Source organism: Amblyraja radiata, chromosome 29 (assembly GCF_010909765.2).
Source record: "Amblyraja radiata isolate CabotCenter1 chromosome 29, sAmbRad1.1.pri, whole genome shotgun sequence".
Taxonomy (NCBI): Eukaryota; Metazoa; Chordata; class Chondrichthyes; order Rajiformes; family Rajidae; genus Amblyraja; species Amblyraja radiata.
In genome coordinates this window covers 13,350,875-13,369,662 of record NC_045984.1, presented here as the reverse complement: position 1 = coordinate 13,369,662, position 18,788 = coordinate 13,350,875, and the positions used below count along the sequence as shown (strand labels likewise).

Genomic DNA, 18,788 nt, shown 5'->3' with positions numbered 1-18,788 from the left:
ACATGACATTGCTGTGTCTCAAACATTATGGTGCCCTGAAATGGGGGGACTATGTATGAACACAGCTGTAATTACTACATGGTAAAACCAAAATGTACAAAAATGGCCATTATTAAAATCTGACAATGTGCACTTTATCCACATGTGATTTTTTTTCTATTGCAAATCTCAAATTGTGGAGTATAGAAGCAAATAAATAAATGATGGGTCTTTGTCCCAAACATTATGGAGGGCACTGCATGTCTCATCAACTAGGTAATGGTGCAGTTCACAAATAATTAAAAATCATGAGTGATTGTGTTGATATCTATGCAAATTATCTCCATTCTAACGATGATTCTGGTTCCACCCTGTTCCATTTGTTCGGGCAAACGCTGGAGGTTGTGATTAAAATCATTTGTATCGCATCTTCCCATATTTCACAAATGTGTCAAGGTGAATCATGCTTGAATCACTCTTATAGTGCCGGGATTGTTCAACACAGGCAATGCATCAACAAACCCCCCTGAAACACAGTGCTCTGAGCTCTGCCATGGGAAGAGATTAGAACGCGGACAGAGGATAAGATTCAACGGAAGTTAGACACAAAAAGCTGGAGTAACTCAGCAGGACAGGCAGCAAAGCGTGACATTTCGGGTCGAGACAGCCTGAAGAAGGGTCTCGACCCTAAATGTCACCCATTCCTTCTCTCCAGAGATGCTGCCTGTCCTGCTGAGTTACTCCGGCTTTTTGTGTCCATCTCCGGTATAAACCAGCATCTGCAGTTCCTTTCTTCATGTAAGATTCAACAGATGGCACAAAGCCTGCAATGCTCCCACTGGCTCCTGGGAACCTCTGGCCCGTCACCACTCAGTGTGGTTGTGACCACAAAACCAGAGAGCAGCGCTGAACCACTGTCGACCTCATTACCTGAACTATTGTCTACTATCCTTGGTTGGATTTGACTGGCTTTATCTTGCATTAAACATTATTCCCTTGATGTGTATCTATACACGGGTAAATGGCTTGATTGTAACCATGTATTGTCTTTCTGTTGAATGGATAGCACGCAATACAAGATTTTCACTGTAACTTGCTACATGTGACAATAAACTGAACTGAACTGAAAATGGAGAAGGAACATTGGGATGGTACTGACAACCCTGAGGTCAGGCACCACAGAGGAGTCTCATAAGAGGCAGAAGGAGGGCCTCTCCTCTCAAACTACTGAACTAGCTGCCCTGCCAGGCATCTCCTGCCTAAGCTGTGGAGGAGTCAGTGGTTCCCACAGTGCTCTCGTCAACTATCTCACAACCCACAAAACGCACGGTAGAGTTGCTGCCTTTCAGCGCCAGAGACCCGGCTTCCATCCTGACTACGGGTGCTGTCTGTACAGAGTTTGTACGTTCTCCCCGTGATCGCGTGGGTTTTTACCGGGTACTCTAGTTTCCTCTCACACTCCAAAGGTTTTTAGGTTAATTTTGTTTCTGTACATGGTGAGTAGTTCCTAGTCTGTAGGATAGTGCTACTGTAGAGGGATCGCTGGTCGACGCGGGCTCGGTAGGCTGAAGGGCCTGTTTCCGCGCTGTATCTCTAAACTAAACTAAACTAAAGTGGAAGTAAGCCATCCTCAATCCTGAGAGACAACCAAAGATGCATGCATTAGCAATGATATTTCTTTCTCTGAGAAACAGTACTCTGCTAATTATAATTCTTCCCTTTTCTTTTTCTTTTTTTTTTTTAATAAAAAATTTATTCAATTATTAAAAATAATATTTATACTACAATAAAACAAGCCAGAACCCACCACCATAATACAATACAAACATGTATCTATAATAAACTACTATACAACTATGTTACAATCCTTATTAAGGATACATTCAACACCCTGCGGAGCCCAGCGGTCCCGGAAATTCCCTCAGGATGCCCGTAGACAGGGCGTATTCCCTTTCTAACCCCACCCGGGCATGGACGTAACCCCGGAAAAGGGGCAGGCAGCTGGCTCGGGTAGAGCCCTCCACCGTCTGGCGCCGTGACTCGCGGATGGCCAGCTTGGCCTGGCCCAGGAGCAACCCAACCAGGACATCTTCAGCCCTACCCTCTCCCCTACGCACAGGGTGTCCAAAGATGAGGATGGTGGGTGAAAAATGCAGCCAGAAGGCAAGGAGCAGCCCCTTTAGATATTCAAACAGTGGCTGCAGCCTCACGCACTCCATGTACACGTGGTACACAGACTCTTCCAGCCCGCAAAAGTGGCAGCCGGCTGGCGAGTCTGTGAACCGCGAGAGAAACAGGTTGCAGGGAACACCTCGGTGCAATACCCTCCACCCCAGGTCCCCAATGTAAAGGGGGAGAATCCTTGCGTAGAGGGACCCCCACCGGGGGCCCCCCTCGCGACCGGAAGGCAACACCGACCGCCACTTGGTGTCCGGACGGTGGACCAGGGCGAGGAAGTGCAGGGTGTGGAGGAGGAGCCTGTACAGGACACGCCTCCCTGCGTCTCAGAGAGAGATGAAGGGTGTCGAGGAAAGGCGGCTCAAATTGTGTGGGACTGGCTATAATAATTCTTCCCTTGGTAGTGGACTGCCTCAGATGTGTGCAATAGCAATCAGATTTCTTCCTCAAGAAACAGAACTCTGCCATTTATAATTCTTCCCTTTATTAGGAATACTTTATTGTAACATGTGACTAAGCACAGAGAGATTCTCCTCCCCCCCTCACAGTGGTCCTCCATGCTCCCATCGACAGTCGACCCGCGTGGCATCGCCGCCGCCGCGAGTCTTCGCCAACACCGAGGCCTCACCGCTGTCGACGCCCCACTTCACGCCTCCGTGGTGCAGATTTGGGCCCCAGCTGCGGGCTCCGTTGGCCGCTCCGCCGACTCGCGAGGGGCCCTGAGCCGGGATTCCACGCAGCGATCTGGGGGTCATCGAGACTGCGGCGCCTCGATAAAGACCTCCGGGCGCGTTCCCAGTCCACAGCTGTAGTCGCGGCCCAAAGTGAACAGCTAATGGGCAGCGCGGACATGGTGGGCCGAGTGGCCTGTTTCTGGGCTGTATAATTCTGTCAGCATCACCTAATGGATAATTCATTTTATTGTGGAGTGATGCAGCCAGTGCGGAGCGGTTGCCACGTTCTTCAGTGTAATTTCCACCGCACTTCAAAAGAATAATGATAAATTGCAGCTAAAAGAGGAGCTTGAACTCCCATTGAGGAGCACCTTTTGATGTCCTGAAAGTACCAGAGTCTGCAGTGTATTAGCGGCTTTTGAAGTGCAGTCAGTATTGTTATGCAGGCACATTCAGCAATCAGTAAGCATCCAGCGAGTCACTTCACCGGCAGATGACAGAATTACCAATTACCTTTTGTCGGGCAGTTTGTTTAAGAGAGAACTATTGGCTTGAGAAAGACTCTGCTTCTTATACTCACCCAAGCGACTTTTTTCAAATTTCACCCAGACTAGCAGGCTGGACAGAGCTTTGATATGCCATCTTATTTTTCAATGGATATTTATTGTCACATATGCAATTAAACATTATGTAGTGACATTCATTTTGTATACAATTCCGGCACTGCCATGTTTGGCGCCAATTCATCAAGTTCACAGTCCCGGCCTGGACAAGCGTGGCCCTGGTTATAGTCATAGAGTGATACAGAGTGGAAGCAGGCCCTTTGGCCCAATTTGCCCACACCATCCAACATCTACAGCTACACTAGTCACACCTGCCAGGATTTGGCCCATATCCCTCCAAACATTGTCTTATCCATATACCTGTCTAACTTAAAACGTTCTTAAACGTTGGGATAGTCCCAGCCTCAACTACCTCCTCTGGCAGCTTGTTCCATACACCTGTGGTGTCCTCCGCCACTGTAGACTGAACTAAGGCGGACACTCCGCTTTTAGTATGGGGTTTAGACCAAAAACCATCAGGTTTCAAAAGGGGCAAAACTGAAACAGGTCACATTTTGCCACAAATATTAGAAACATTTGCAACGTTTCCTTTGCCTTTACAGCATTCCTTGGTCCACGAAAAAAAAAGCTTTCAAAGCAAAGATTCCGAAGTTTAATTGATTGATTGAAAGTAATGGTCTCTGCGCTGCAAGAGAAGTTGAGAACGAGGGAATCAAGATTAATGCATTAACTCAATGGAAACTATTCAAATGCTAATGTTTGCATGGGGCCTTTTGTCATGTTAATTGCTCGGCTACATTCGAAGACGTTAGTTCAATTCGGTCTCTTTGTATCGTAATGGGATTCTTCTGATGAAGAAAGAATTGTAGCTCTCAAACAATGGGTATTAAAGTGGGTTTTGAAATGACTTCAATTAATAAATTGTTGAGTGAGGGGAAAGATTTTAAATTTCTGCTGAGTTTGATTTAAGTTGTTATTGGCATTGTGTAGGAAGGAACTGCAAATAGTTACACGACCCCTGAGCGAAGGCAGGCACGGGTTATTGATAGAGGACGACCAGCCATGATCACAATGAATGGCGGTGCTGGCTCGAAGGGCCGAATGGCCTCCTCCTGCACCTATTTTCTATGTTTCTATGTTTCTAACTGCTGGTTTACACCGGAGATAGACACAAAATGCTGGAGTAACTCAGCGGGACAGGCAGCATTGAGAGAAGGAATGGGTGACGTTTCAGGCCAAAGAAGGATCTCGATCCGAAACATCATCCTTTCCGTTTCTCCGTTGCTGCCCGTCCCACTGAGTTACTCCAGCATTTTGTGTATCTGTTGTTGATAATGGTTGACTTCTATTTATCTTTGCTTCGGAAGAAAGGATTCATCCCATCTTCTATAAGTTACATTATTAAAAGAGCAAACAAGAGCTGCTGCCCTCCATTCTATCGTGATCATCCTAACTGTGGGCAAAAACAAGGTGCCCTGATCCTATTTTGCATTACAGAAACATAGTAAATAGGTGCAGGAGTAGGCCATTTGGCCCTTTGAGTCAGCACCGCCATTCAATATGATCATGGCTGATCATCAGTACCCCATTCCTGCTTTTTCTCCATATCCCTTGATTCCGTCTTGAAAAGTCTTGGATGAACTCAGCACATCAGGCAGCGGGTCGAGCATGTTGGGTCCTCTGGTGTTGATGGTGATGTGTTGATGATAGTTCAGCAGATATTTCTTTGCGCTTGCATGATTGAAGTCCCCAGTCATGTTTTGGAAGACAATGGGACTCACCATTCCTGCCTGTTGATCGCGGTAACTAATTTCTCTAGTGCTAGATTGATGTCTGCCCGAGAAGAGATGAAGACAGCGGTCAACATGATGGTGTAGAACTCCCTCACATGGTAGAATGGTCAACACTTGATCATCAGATGTTCCAGGTCAGGGGTGCAGGAATGGGCCACGTCCAAGCATCACAATGCGTTTATCCATGAAGCATGTCCCACCATCTCTTCCTGTTGACACTGGCGTCTGGTCCACACAATGGATTAAAAAATCACTTGGCCTGGAGTACCATGTCTGGAGAGTCATGTCTCTGTGAAAGAGTACACAGCAGTGTGGGAGGGTGAAACGAGGTAATGCCTCCAGTGCCCTCAAGGTGGGCTGCAGGAGGCACACCCGGGAAACAAAGATAGCCGGACAATAAGAGGGACGTTGGTTTGCAGGAACTGTTACAGTAGACCGAGCGGGCAGGACAACCGGACTTTGGAAATGGCGCCAAAACATGGCATGTGTAATATATACAAAAATAATTTCACTGTGCAGTTGCATATATGACAAATAAAAAACCAGTGAACCTAAGATAGACACAAAAAGGTGGAGTAACTTAGCGGGTCAGACAGCATCTCTGGAGAAAAGGAATCAGTGATGTTTCTCGTCAAGACCCTTCTTCAAATCTCCAGATTTTTGTGTCTATCTGAGGTTTAAACCAGCATCTGCAGTTTCTTCCTGCATCATTGGACCTCATGTCCCCTTGACACAGGAGTGTTGCTCTTTGGGGGTTTTCTAACTTGTTCAGCAACTGTACATAGGCCTGAAGGATGCTAAGGAGTGAGAGGGAGGGGGTCAAATGTTGTGGACCCCCACCAAGCATTCCCGTCCAGGCTGGAAGCATGCAGCTGGTAGAAGCAATGTTTAGTTTAGTGATACAGCACGGAAACAGGCTCTTCGGCCCACCGGGTCCGCGCCAACCAGCGATCCCCACATATTAACACTATCCTACACACACTAGGGACCCATTTTACATTTATCAAGCCAATTTACCTACATTCCTGTATGTCCTTGGAGTGTGGAACGAAACCGAATATCTCGGAGAAAACTCACGCCGTCACGGAGAGAACGTACAAACTCCACTCAGACAGCACCCGTGGTCAGGATCGAACCTGAGTCTTCGGCGCTGCAAGCACTGTAAGGCAGCAACTCTACTGCTGTACCACCGTGCCACCCTGGAGTTTCAAGAGCTTCAATAAAGGTCAATGCTAATCAAGGTCAATGCTAACCAATAGATGATGTCACACCTGGATCAAACTAAAATGGTTCCCATTGTTGACAGTGCACCAGCTCACATTGCTGACAAACTGAAACCATAGTGAGTTAATATCTCCAGGGATAAAGAAATGTAAGACGAGGTGTACCAATTTCACCCCTTCACCCTCTGAGTGCAGAGTAAAACGCATGGTTGGGACTGCAACAAATCTTTCGTGTAGCCTGTGTCCATTACTCAGCTACATCACCTTGGGGATCTTTCCTCTGCCTTTCCGTTGCTTGTGGATTCATTCCTGGAGGCAGCTGTAACACTGAGCCAATTTTAGATCTCTCTGTCTGCCTTGTCTCCCGACGATCATGTTCCATGCCAGTGTCTTCAGTGATTTAGCAGAACATGTGAGGATGCCCAAGGGATTATACTTCAAGGAACTGATGAGACTGCATGGTTCTGTGAAAAGCCTATTAACAGATGAAATATTGAGTGAACAAAAGTCTACTTTTAAAATAGTTTCCCCTCTCTTTTCCTGAAGCTTAAAGTGCCTTTGCCCAAGTGCCAGCTATACTTGGTATGGTATGATATGGTATGGTATTTCATTTGTCATATGTACCGAGGTACAGAGACATTCATTTTTGTGTACAGCTCAGTACAAGTATCACAATACATAAGCACTTAGATACATCTGACATAAGCATCTCAGATACAGTATGTGTATAGCAGTAGTACACTGACAATAGACAGAGTCACCATTTTCAAGTCCTAGTGGGTGTCAGTGCACGGTTCATGGCCTGACCATGAAGGCCCGTTGTCCTGGCAACGTTATGCTTTCTACGGGGTCCCATGCTTCAATGCTGGAACCAAGACTGCATTTGACCATGAGGAGCACACAGGTGAACATTATTCTAGTCTTTTATTTTAGTTTGATTTGGAGACATAACGTGGAAACAAGCTCTTTGGCCCATTGAGTCCGCGCTGACCTGCGATCCCCGTACTCTAGCACTATCCTCCACAATAGGGACAATTTACATTTTTTTAATTGAAGCCAATTAACCTATAAACCTATAGGTCTTTGGAGTGTGGAAGGAAACCGGAGCACCCGGAGAAAACCCACGCAGTCACGGGGAGAACATCTCCCTGTGACAAATTTGGGTTTACCACAGCAACTCTAGTTACCTCAAACATCACGAAGAAGTGCTGGTAGGTTCATCGGCCACTGTAAATTACATCAGTATGATTCGGAGGTAGGAGAATTGGGGAGGGTTGATGGATCTGAAAGAGAAAAGGGTACAGAGCTAGCTTTGAGGTGTCGGACCAAATGCATTTCTATATCATGAGCGAGTGTGAAGAAATGGAAAGAAAGCTGATGGGAAGAGTGTGAGAAAATTCAAGAGATAGCCTTCTACATCATGGTTCGGTGTTTGTGTTACAGGACCATTAAAATTCAATCGAGCATAAACAACATTATTTCAAATGTTTATCATGCACAGAAAACAATTCATTTTACTTGTTAATTAAGGACAGTTGTTATTAGATTCAGTCTGTGCCAGAGCTGCAGTGTACATTTCGTCCTGACACTGATTTATTTCTAGAACCTTCAGCAGACACCTATCCTTTCGCACAGCAGTTTTGTGATTTCCCTTCCCCATTCTCCACGCTTTGCCTCACCCCACCATCCTTGTGCTCCAGTTTAATTCTTCCACTGATGCTCTGAAAAGAGGTCTTGCATTGAATGGGGGTGTTCTTTACCAAACATGGCAACCATTAAGAAGCATAGTAAGATCCCATGTAAATAGCACGTGAGGTGACTTGGCTATTGGCTCCAATTCTGCGCGTGTGTTCATTGTGGGGAGGGTTTTGGCAGGATTTTGTGGGATCCTCTAAGCATACTGCGTGGAGTCTTTGACCTCTCCCTGCACAACCAAGATGGTTGGACAGGACTTTTGTTTAACATCCCATCACTGCAAATCTAAGGTACTTTTGTGCTTTTCAATAACGGGTCATCACCCCTACAGGTTTGGGTGTATCAACATGATCCTCTCCTCATCCAACGCAATTAAAGTCATAGAGTCATAGAGTCATACAGCATGGAAAGAGGCCCTTCGGCCCAAGTTGCCCATGCTGACCAACATGCCCCATCTACACTAGTCTCACCTGCCTGCGTTTGGCCCATATCCCTCTAAACCTATCCTATCCATGTACATGTCCAAATGTTTCTTAAACATTGCGATAATAGCAGCTTCAACTACCTCTTCAGGCAGCTTGTCCCATATGCCCACCTTTGTGTAAAAACCTCTCAGGCTCATATTAAATTGTTTCCCCCTCACCTTAAAAATATGTCCTCTTTGTCCTCTCAGTTCAGTTCAGTTCTGTGTAGTCATTGTACTGAGGTGCAATGAAAAACTCTGGGAAAGAGTCTGTGTATTTATCCAATCTATTCCTCTCATGATTTTACGCACTTCCACAAGATCATCCCTCATTCTCCTGCACTCCAAGGAGTCCTAGCCTGCTCAACCTCTCCCTATAGCTCACACCTTCAAGTCCTAGCAAGATCCTTGCAAATCTTCTCTGCACCCTTTCCAGCTTGTTGATAGGAGTGAGATTTCAAAGTTTTAGTTTCATAGATACAGCGTGGTAACAGGCCCTTCGGCCCATGAATCCGCGCCGACCAGCGGTCACCCGTACAATACTTCCATTCTACACACTTGGGACACTTTACAGAACACAATTAACCAACAAACTTGCACGTGGGAAGAAACTGGAGTACCCGGAGAAAGCCCACATGGTCACAAGGAGAAAGTACAAACTCTGTACAGACAGCAGCATAGTCAGGATTGAACACTGTGGTCTTTGGCACTGTAAAATCCATAAAAATTCATTCGGCCCATCAAGTCTACTCCGCCATTCAATCATGGCTGATTTATCTCTCCCTCCTAACCCCATTCTCCTGCTTTCTTCCTGATGCCCGTAGTAATCAAGAATCTATCTCTGCCTTAAAAATGCCCATTGTCTTCTCCTCCACAACCATAGGTGGCAATGAATTCCACAGATTCACCACCCTCTGACTGAAGAAATTCCACTTCATCTCATTCCTAAAGGAACGTCCTTCAATTATGAGGGTCTGACCTCCTTTCCTAAGACTCCCACTCGTGGAAACATCCTCTCCACATTCACTCTATCCAGACCTTTCACTATTTGGTAAAGCAGCAACTCTACCACTGCGCTTGCCCCTTTCTCTTATTTTTGTGTTTCTGTTCTCACTCTATCGCTCCCATCCCTGGAACCATTTACACAGCTGTTGCCCCAATGCACCCATGCAGCCTCGGCAGTTGGCTCTACAAGCATTGGACTCACCACATAACTGCATCAGCCCCATGGTCTTGCAATAATTTTCCGTCCAACTCTTCAGGAAGATATGAAGATACTGAGTCCGTCCGCTGTTGGAGACGAGTCAGGTTTATAATTGCAGTACTCGTGGTCTGGAGTCAACAAGTAATAAAGAGAGACTTTTATTTATTCTTGCACTGAGGTCACAAAGTACTTTATATTCAATTAAACAGTTTATTCATGTATAATCAATAATGGGATGAAGGCAAATTGGCAACTAATGCGCCTCTATCAAGATTCCACAACCAGCACTGTAGTAATGACCAGATAATTTGTTTTTAAATGGAGTTTGCGGAATAAATTGTTGGCCAGAAAGAAAGACGGATGTAGCAGTTCCTTGCAATAGCCGTATTGAATCATTGCATTCCATCCGAGACACCACCCAGTCTCGGCTGTAGGAAGTAACATCAACAGCGGGGCACTCTCCCAGTTACACTCTGATGGCAATTTGGGTTATGTGTTTCTAGATTTATAGAATAACGCAATACAGAAGAAGGACATTAGTTCTATTGAGTTTACTTTCTTCAAAGAGCTATTCCACTCTTCCCAATGGCCATGTATCTGCAAATAGTTTTCTAATTCCCCATTACATGTGTAAGTAGTGTGTTTAGTTTAGTTTAGAGATACAGTGCAGAAACAGGCTCTTCAGCCCACCGAGTCCGCGCTGACCAGTGATCCCCGCACACTAACGCTATCCTACACACACTAGGGACAATTTACAATTATACCAAGCCAATTAACCTACAAACCTGTTTGGCTTTGGAGTGTGAGAGGAAACCGGATATACCGGAGAAAACCCACACAGGTCATGGGGAGAACGTACAAACGCTGTACAGACAAGCACCCATAGTTAGGATCGAACCTGGTCCCTGGTGCTGGATGGCAGCAACTCTACCGCTGCACCACTAATTACAATCATGAGTGTCTGACTTGGAGCATGAACCCACAGCCTATTAACTTGGAGAAAGGAATACTTCTAATTGAATCACGATTAATGCCAGGGAGAGAAAGATTTGCCGCCTTAAGCTATTTACTCATCTCTATTTTAAAGTACTCTGGCTTTGAGCACAGGATTCCTCAAGGATCAGAATTAGCTGCTCGGGCTATAGGAGTTATCAGAAGTGTTTTCTGCTTATAGAGGTCTGTCCCAAAAAGCTGCGCAATTAGAGATACGTGGAAACAGGCCGTTCGGCCCACCAGGTCCGCGCCGACCAGCGATCCCCACACATTAACACTATCCTACGCCCAGTAGGACTATTTTTTTTAACATTTACCAAGCCAATTAACCTACAAACCTGTACATCTTTGCAATGTGGGAGGAAACTGAAGATCTTGGAGATCACGGGGAGAACGTACAAACTCCGTACAGACAGCACCAGTAGTCGGGATCGAACCCAGGTCTCCGGCGCTGCATTCGCTGTAAGGCAACAACTCTACTGCTGTTCCACCGTGACCGCCTGGATCAGAGGACTCGTTGATGCAGGGAATGCTCCCTGGACCACAAACAAGGCAAACATCTAGTCCTCTGGAAGGTCATCGGCTGGGTGAAAGATACACTTTGGTCTTCCTGTAAAGTGAGAGGCCCGTGTGAATGTGCCTCCTGGCACATTCTAGTCTGTCAGAGTACACAACGAAGGAAGCACCAAACCTGTACCATGTGGCGTCTGACTGCCATCTAAAGTCCAGCCATCACTGGACAATGAGGGACTGGGCCTCATTTAACAGTTCCTCAAACACACAAAGGGTGTGGTGCTCAAAGAGTGATGTTGGTGCTTTGTACATTGAATGGATTAACTTGGTTTGCTTTGAATGTATTGACTTCACTGCGCTATAAGTATATAAACTTGACCTCGACATGCATGTAAAGGTAGCCGTACACTGGTTCACATTTCCTCGGTACATTTTTATGAATCAAATTTATTTTTGAAATAAAAAATAATTTCCCTTGGATCCTTATCCAGAAAAATAGGAGAAAGTTAGCAAGAAGGGTGACACAGTGGCGCTGCGGTATAATTGATGCCTTACAGCGCCAGAGACCCGGGTTCGATCCTGACTACGGGTGCTATCTGTACGGAGTTTATACATTCTCCCAGTGTGGGTTTTCTCCTGGTGTTCGGGTTTCCTCTCACGCTCCAAAGGCTTACAGGTTTGCAGGTTAATTGGCTTCGGTAAATTAGTAAATTGTCCCTAGTGTGCGTAGGATAGTGTTAAGTGTGTGCATGGATCGCTGGTCGGCACGGACCGACCGGGCCAAAGGATCTGTTTCCACGTTGTAAACTAAATGGAACTAAAATGGAGTGGGTGAAGCCAATTCATTTGAATTAAGTTCCGCTAACTTGCCTAGTTTGTTCACTGACGTGGTATTGGACTGTATTACTCAATAGCGTATGTGGTTTTCCTGCTGGAAGCAGAATGAAGGTGAGAGTTTCCTCTTGGAAAGATGCTTCTGAACTATTGACAGAAGGTGAGGGGTGGCCAGTTGCTACAGGGCTTTGTTGAAGCACACATTAGTTACAATATGTTCATGCTCATTGAATGTGAGGATACTTGACAGGCTGACACTGCAAATAGATAATCCTTCACTTTGTGTTTGTTCGGAGGGCTGGATCGTTCATGTTGAGCAAGCGTGGGAACATGGGGCGGCACGGTGGCGCAATGGTAGAGTTTCTGCCTTACAGCGCTTGCTGCACCAGAGACCCAGGTTCGATCCCGACCACGGGTGCTGTCTGTGCAGAGTTTGTACGTTCTCCCTGTGACCTGGGTGCGTTTTCTCGGGGAAACGCCTTTTCTCCACACTGCAAAGGCATACAGCTTTGTAGGTTAATTGGCTTGGTATAAGTGTAAATTGTCCCTAGTGTGTGTAGGATAGTGTTAATGTGTTGGACAGTGCCGATTCAGTGGGCCGAGGGACCTGTTTCCGTGCTGTATCTTTAAACTAAACTAATACTGTCCCAATATGACAAGGACCTGTCAACCATAAAAACATGCTCCTCTTCTAATGAATGAATGAATCAATAAGTTTATTAGCCAAGTATTCACATACAAGGAATTTGCCTTGGTGCTCCGCCTGCAAATGACAACATGACATACAGTGACAGTTCGGAATGACACATAAAACATTAATAATAAAACATTATTTATTGAACATGTGAATTAAATAAAATACCCAGAGCAAAAGGAGGCTACAGGTTTTTTGTTATTGAATAGAGCTACTACTCGTGGAAAAAAGCTGTTTTCTATCAGCTGTAGTAGAACTACAGAGAGATGATTGCATTAAACTGGCCCGCTAACCCGCAGATCTCGCTGATAGATAATTTTAGCAAATCCAGCGAGATTGCAGTGCGGCTGACAGGATGCCAGAGCCCATATCTCTCCTTCACAAAAATGGGGATGAGAAATTAGTGTCAGGAATGTAATCATTTGAGTCGTCAGGTGTAATTGTTTAATTAGGCAATGTATTGAAACCTCTGTCTTTACTGTGGATACATTTACCCTCTGAGGATTTATATTCGATAACTTTTGGAAGAATTAACTCTTCGTTGCACCATTCGTAAAAGTACCGGACAGTGTATCACTGATACAGCAATTTAATCATCATTGTGGAGAATTAACACAGTGGAGATGCGAGTGAACTGATACAACTGGTCACTTAGTACTTAAGCTAAAAGGAAGGCAATAATATTAATTATGCGGGTTTGAAATACTTCCCTCGTTGTATGTACAAAATCAATGAAAATGAATTCCAAAGTGCAATGCTCTGTTTTTTCTCTAGTAACAGCGGATGGCTTTCAACCCATGCAATATTTCCCTCCCCTTTAATGCAAGGGAACATTGTCAAACTAATGTTTCTCATCCTGTTAGCTTCCTGTCAGCAGATAAGATTAACATTGCATCCTAAGTATTGAAAAATGGTTGGTCAGGAGTCTTTGGTTTGGTTTAGTTTCGAGATACAGCGTGGAATCAGGCCCTTCGGCCCACCGAGTCCCCACCGACCAACGACCACCGGTGCACTATTTCTACCCGACACACTAGGGACAATTTACAGAACCCAATTAACCTACAAACCTGCACATCTTTGGAACATGGGAGGAAACCGGAGCACCCGGAGAAAACCCAAGCGGTTACTGGGAGAACGTGCAAACTCCATACAGACAGCACCCGTAGTCAGGAGCCCCCATAGTCAAACCACGGGGTCACAGGGAAAACTCCGGACACACAGCACCAGTGGTCAGGATTGAACCCAGGTCTCTGGTGCTGTCAGGCAGCAACTCTACCACTGCACCACTGTCCCGTCCCTCAGAGAGCAAACATTACCAACTAAACAAAATAACAGTACAAGGACAGATGCAAACTTCAGGTGCTGGAAATCTGAAATAAAACAAAAGTGCTGTAAATACTCAGCAGGTCAGGCAGCATCCGTGGTGGAAAGAGTAACAGAGTCAATGTTTCGGGTTGAGGTTGATGATATCAACCTGCTAGCCCTCAGCAGTGTGAAGCTAATGATGAGTCTTTGAGCTGAAATGTTAATTCTGCTTCTCTTTCCACTGATGCTGTCTGATCTGCTTAGTGTTTCTGTTTTGATTCCTGCATAGATTACAATCTTCAGTAGGGGAAGAACAATTGGGTAGTCTTGCAAAAACAATCCTTCACAATTCTTCAGGAATACCGGGCAGCATAGTGGCACAGTGGGAGAGTTGCTGCCGCATAGCACCAGAGTCCCGGGTTTTATCCTGACTATGGGTGTTGTCTGTCTGGAGTTTGTACGTTCTCCCCATGACCTGTGTGGGTTTTCTTTGGGTGCTCCGGTTTCCTCCCACACTCCAAAGACCTACAGGTTTGTAGGCTAATTGGTTTGGTATAATTGTAAATTGTCCCTAGTGTGTGTAGGATAGTGTTAGAGTGCGGGGATCGCTCGTCAGCTCGGTGGGCCGAAGGGTCTGTTTCTGCGCTGTATCTCTAAAACTAAAATTAAAAGCCGATAATTCACATGGTGGCCAGTACTGATATATAAAAAAATGAATTATGGAATTTGTAGTGTAACAAATTCCATAAATTTTCAAATTATGTTAGATATCAATCCTTCTTTTAATCAATCTCTCATTAAAGCCCCGCTGGAGATTTTATTTGCTTATATAAAATCCCAATGCATTAGTCTGGCAGCCTCTTAGCAGAATGTGACTCATTCACAATCCCATCACCAGTTGTATTACATAACAAATCAAATACGAAAAAAAGAGGTGATTAAATTGAAATGGGCACTGAGTCAAGCAAGAAAACATCAGGAGGTTTGACTGAAAGCCTGGTCAAGTAAGTTGCTTTTAAGGAGGATCACAAAAGCAAAATGGAAGAGGATTTTGAAGCGAGATTTCCAGAGGGCAAAGATTCCAATGTTGAAGGCAAGGCTGATTTGATGTAGGGAGAGAGAGATGCATAATGGCATGAGTTTAGAGCCACATTGATTTGGAGTGGAAGCTGTGACATTGCAGAGGTAGGCATGAGACAGCTTTTAACAACTCTTTTAACTTGGATGCATTTAAGGATTGGGGACTCTTACATGTCCCCAGGAACAATGGTGGGTGAGTAGGATTTTATGAAGAGTAGGATGTGAGCAGAATAGCTTTGGATGATCTGAAACTTGTGGGACAGCAATCAGTGGAGGTGAAGTGTAAAAGGATTGCGTGTGGAGAAGGGTTTTGAAGTAGAATAGAGGCTGGTGGAATAGGCGGTGGATTGGGCATTCTTTGTGAGGATGTAGGCTGAAAGCATACATTGAGGGAGAACAAAAAGTGGAGATTGTGAATAATATGCTTCATTTATCAGCTCATATGTACACTGGCACCATAAAATTGCGCTAGATTGCAATTCCTTATTTAAGTAATGTAATGTTCTTGCATTCACTAAATATAAAGAATGCTGGGTGAGTTTCTGGAAGTGGTTTGAGCTTATGGATCTATCAGCGTTGAAAAACATCTCTATTTTTGCAGCGGCCCAACAAAAGGCCTGCATGTACAAACAGTTGATAAATCCATAACTCATTTTCCAGACATACAAATTCAATGCACAAAGTTACTGTGGATCATTAAGTTATTTAGTCAGGACCGATCGCCCATAAAATCCTAATTAAAGTATAACTGACTCTCAGAGTTCCCTCCCACTCCACACATTGAATGCAATGTACTCCAGCACTGCTTACCCATACCAGGCACTCTTTATACTCCAATTAAAGAATGAAGAAAGTCAGAGGAGACCATTTTTGCTTTTGGGACTCCTCCATTGGATGTAGTTTAGTTTAGATTTACAGCATGGGAGCAGGCCCTTGGGCCTACTGGGTCCTTGCCAACCAACCATCCCTGCACATTAGCACTATCCTACACACTAGAGTCAATTTACAATTTTTACCGCAGCCAATTAACCTACAGACGTGTACATCTTTGGAGTGTGGGAGGAAACCAGAAATCCCGAGGAAAACCCACGCAGTTCTATGTTATCCCAGTTTTGCATCCTATACACTGTGGACAATTTACAGAAGCCAATTGACCTACAAACCTGCAGCACTTCGGAATGTGGGAGGAAACCGGAGCATTCGGAGAAAGTCCACGCAGTCACAGGGAGAATGTACAAACTCTGTACATTCAGCACCCGTAGGCAGGATCGAACCCGGGTCTCTGATGCTGTCAGGCAACATCTCTACAGCTGTGCCACTATGCTGGCCCTCAAAAGGCATTAACATTAACATTACCCCTCAACATTACCAATGAAACAAAATAACTGTACAAGTTTAGATGCCAATCAAAAGAACTTCAGGTGCCGGAAATCCATGAGGTCACAGGGAGAACGTGCAAACTCTGTACAGACAGCGCCTGTGGTCAGGATCGCGCCCCGGTCTCTGACGCTGTAAGGCAGCAACTCTACCACTTAGTCATAATTAACTTGCGACAGTTATCAACTTCTGCCAACATGATAATAACTGTAGGTACACAAAATTGCTGGAGAAACTCAGCGGGTGCAGCAGCATCTATGGAGTGAAGGAAATAGGCGACCTTTCGGGCCGAAACCCTTCTTCAGACCCTTTGCTCCATAGATGCTGCTGCACCCGCTGAGTTTCTCCAGCAATTTTGTGTACCTTCGATCTTTCAGCATCTGCAGTTCCTTCTTGAACATGATAACAACTGTGGCAAGTTATCAAATTCTTGATAACAGGCGATTCCACCCAGTGAATCTGCACTGATTATCAATCACCCTATACACCAATCTCATTGTACTCTGCATCCCTACCACATTCGGGGCAACTGACCCTGGCCAGTTAACCTACATTTGCACCTGTGGAAACCAGACTGAGGTTGAATCCACAGTGATATTCTGGACTGAACATCATGAGACATAGTGCAGACATGTCCCATTCTTAGATAGCTCCTCTGGTACCGACAGGTATGTTCCATGGTCAAGAGTGTTTAATTGTCACGGGCACTGGGAACAGAACAGTGAAATCCTTACTTGCAGCTGCTTTTACTGGCTATTTTCACCTTGGAGAAACCCAGCAAAGTCAGTTATTCTCCAAAGGTCTCAATTTTAAATGCCCTAAAGAATCAACAACAAAAATGTTGGCGACATCAGCGTGAGACTTTTGCTCGGCTGAGATTGTTGAGCAATCGCCAACAGGCCTCCTCCACATTTCGTGAGCACAAAATACACAATCCTGCCCTGATTTCTGTGTGGAGTGGGATTAGAAGCAATGTGTCAGCACAAGTCAATAGTCAGTCAATACTCAATGTCCGAACCGGCCCACATGCACAAGACGTCATATATCAGAGCCTCCAGGACGAGCAGGGGGATATTTGACACACAATATCCATGTTTAACATCTTGACTAACCAACAAATCTGTTTCTTTATCTAGACTCTGCCCGACGACGATTATTCCGACCCTTTCGATATCAGGCATGATTCCAGAGGTGAGGCCATTGACAAAGAGCTCATTGAGAACAACGGCTACATGGAACCATATGAAGCACAGAGAGTTATAGCAGGTAGGTCAGTTTATGCTAATTGCAAAAGAACCAGACAAGAGGGAGCATTGTTTATTTTCTAAGTGCAGTGAGTTACAATCTATTGGCAGAGCTAAGACTGATAGAGGTTTGACATTTTACTTGTTGGGTGCTCTTTGGAGATAGAAGGCTGAGATGTTCTCTGTATTTCGAACCAGGTTACTTTTAAATATAGCAGATACTCTTCTGGGACCATCACGCAAAGAGCCACCTGGCTTCAGCGCCATCTTGCCTTAAAGAAAAGGTGGTGGTTCACCAAAATATGTGGTGGTTCACTGGAAGATTTTTAAAGGATAAAAGAAAACAATCAGGGAAATTCAACCTCAAAATGCAAGTTTTGATTTTGTGTTACACAATTGAAAATCTATTTCTCTGTAACCACATCTGGACCATTTTGCAACAGTCTGGAAATATTGTATTTGGCGGAGTCAGTGCTGAGAGAAGGTTCTGCAGAAGATACTGACACTTCAAACTTATCTATATCTATCTATATCTATATCTATCCATATAATATTAAAACTCTGTGGCTGGCTGGCTGTGTGTGTTTCTGACTTGTGGCTGCCAGCCTTTGATTCGTTGCTACGCCAACGTCAGACACAGAAACGCCGAGTTTTTTTCCATTTCGGTAGAGATTTCACTTTTCATTCCAAGTATCCACTCCTCATTACATTTTGTCGTGTTTATGTACACATTTTTAATAAAATCCTCTCCCCCACCCCCCCCCCCCCCCACTCACTCATTTTGTCGCCTCCTGCTGGCCAGCGACCATGACGGCTGCTGGCGCCCGCATCTCGCCTCAAAGACGCCATTTAAAAACAGCCGCACTGCTGATTCCTGAGCCACTTGAGTTGGAGGACCACGTCTCCCGTGGGGGCTACGGATAGGGAACGGCTGCGTTGGGGGAGCACCCAACGGGTCTGCACTTGGTCTAGTATT

At 45.1% G+C, this 18,788-nt stretch overlaps 1 protein-coding gene across 3 annotated transcripts in view; it reads left to right on the top strand.

Moving 5' to 3' along the window:
• shd (Src homology 2 domain containing transforming protein D) overlaps nt 1–18,788 on the top strand; it is a 295,420-nt gene that overhangs the window by 76,650 nt on the left and 199,982 nt on the right. For all 3 annotated transcript variants that reach the window (XM_033046604.1, XM_033046605.1, XM_033046606.1), the window contains one exon: nt 17,705–17,834. In XM_033046604.1, the coding sequence (XP_032902495.1) occupies nt 17,705–17,834 (130 nt within the window). The remainder of the gene's footprint in view (nt 1–17,704; nt 17,835–18,788) is intronic.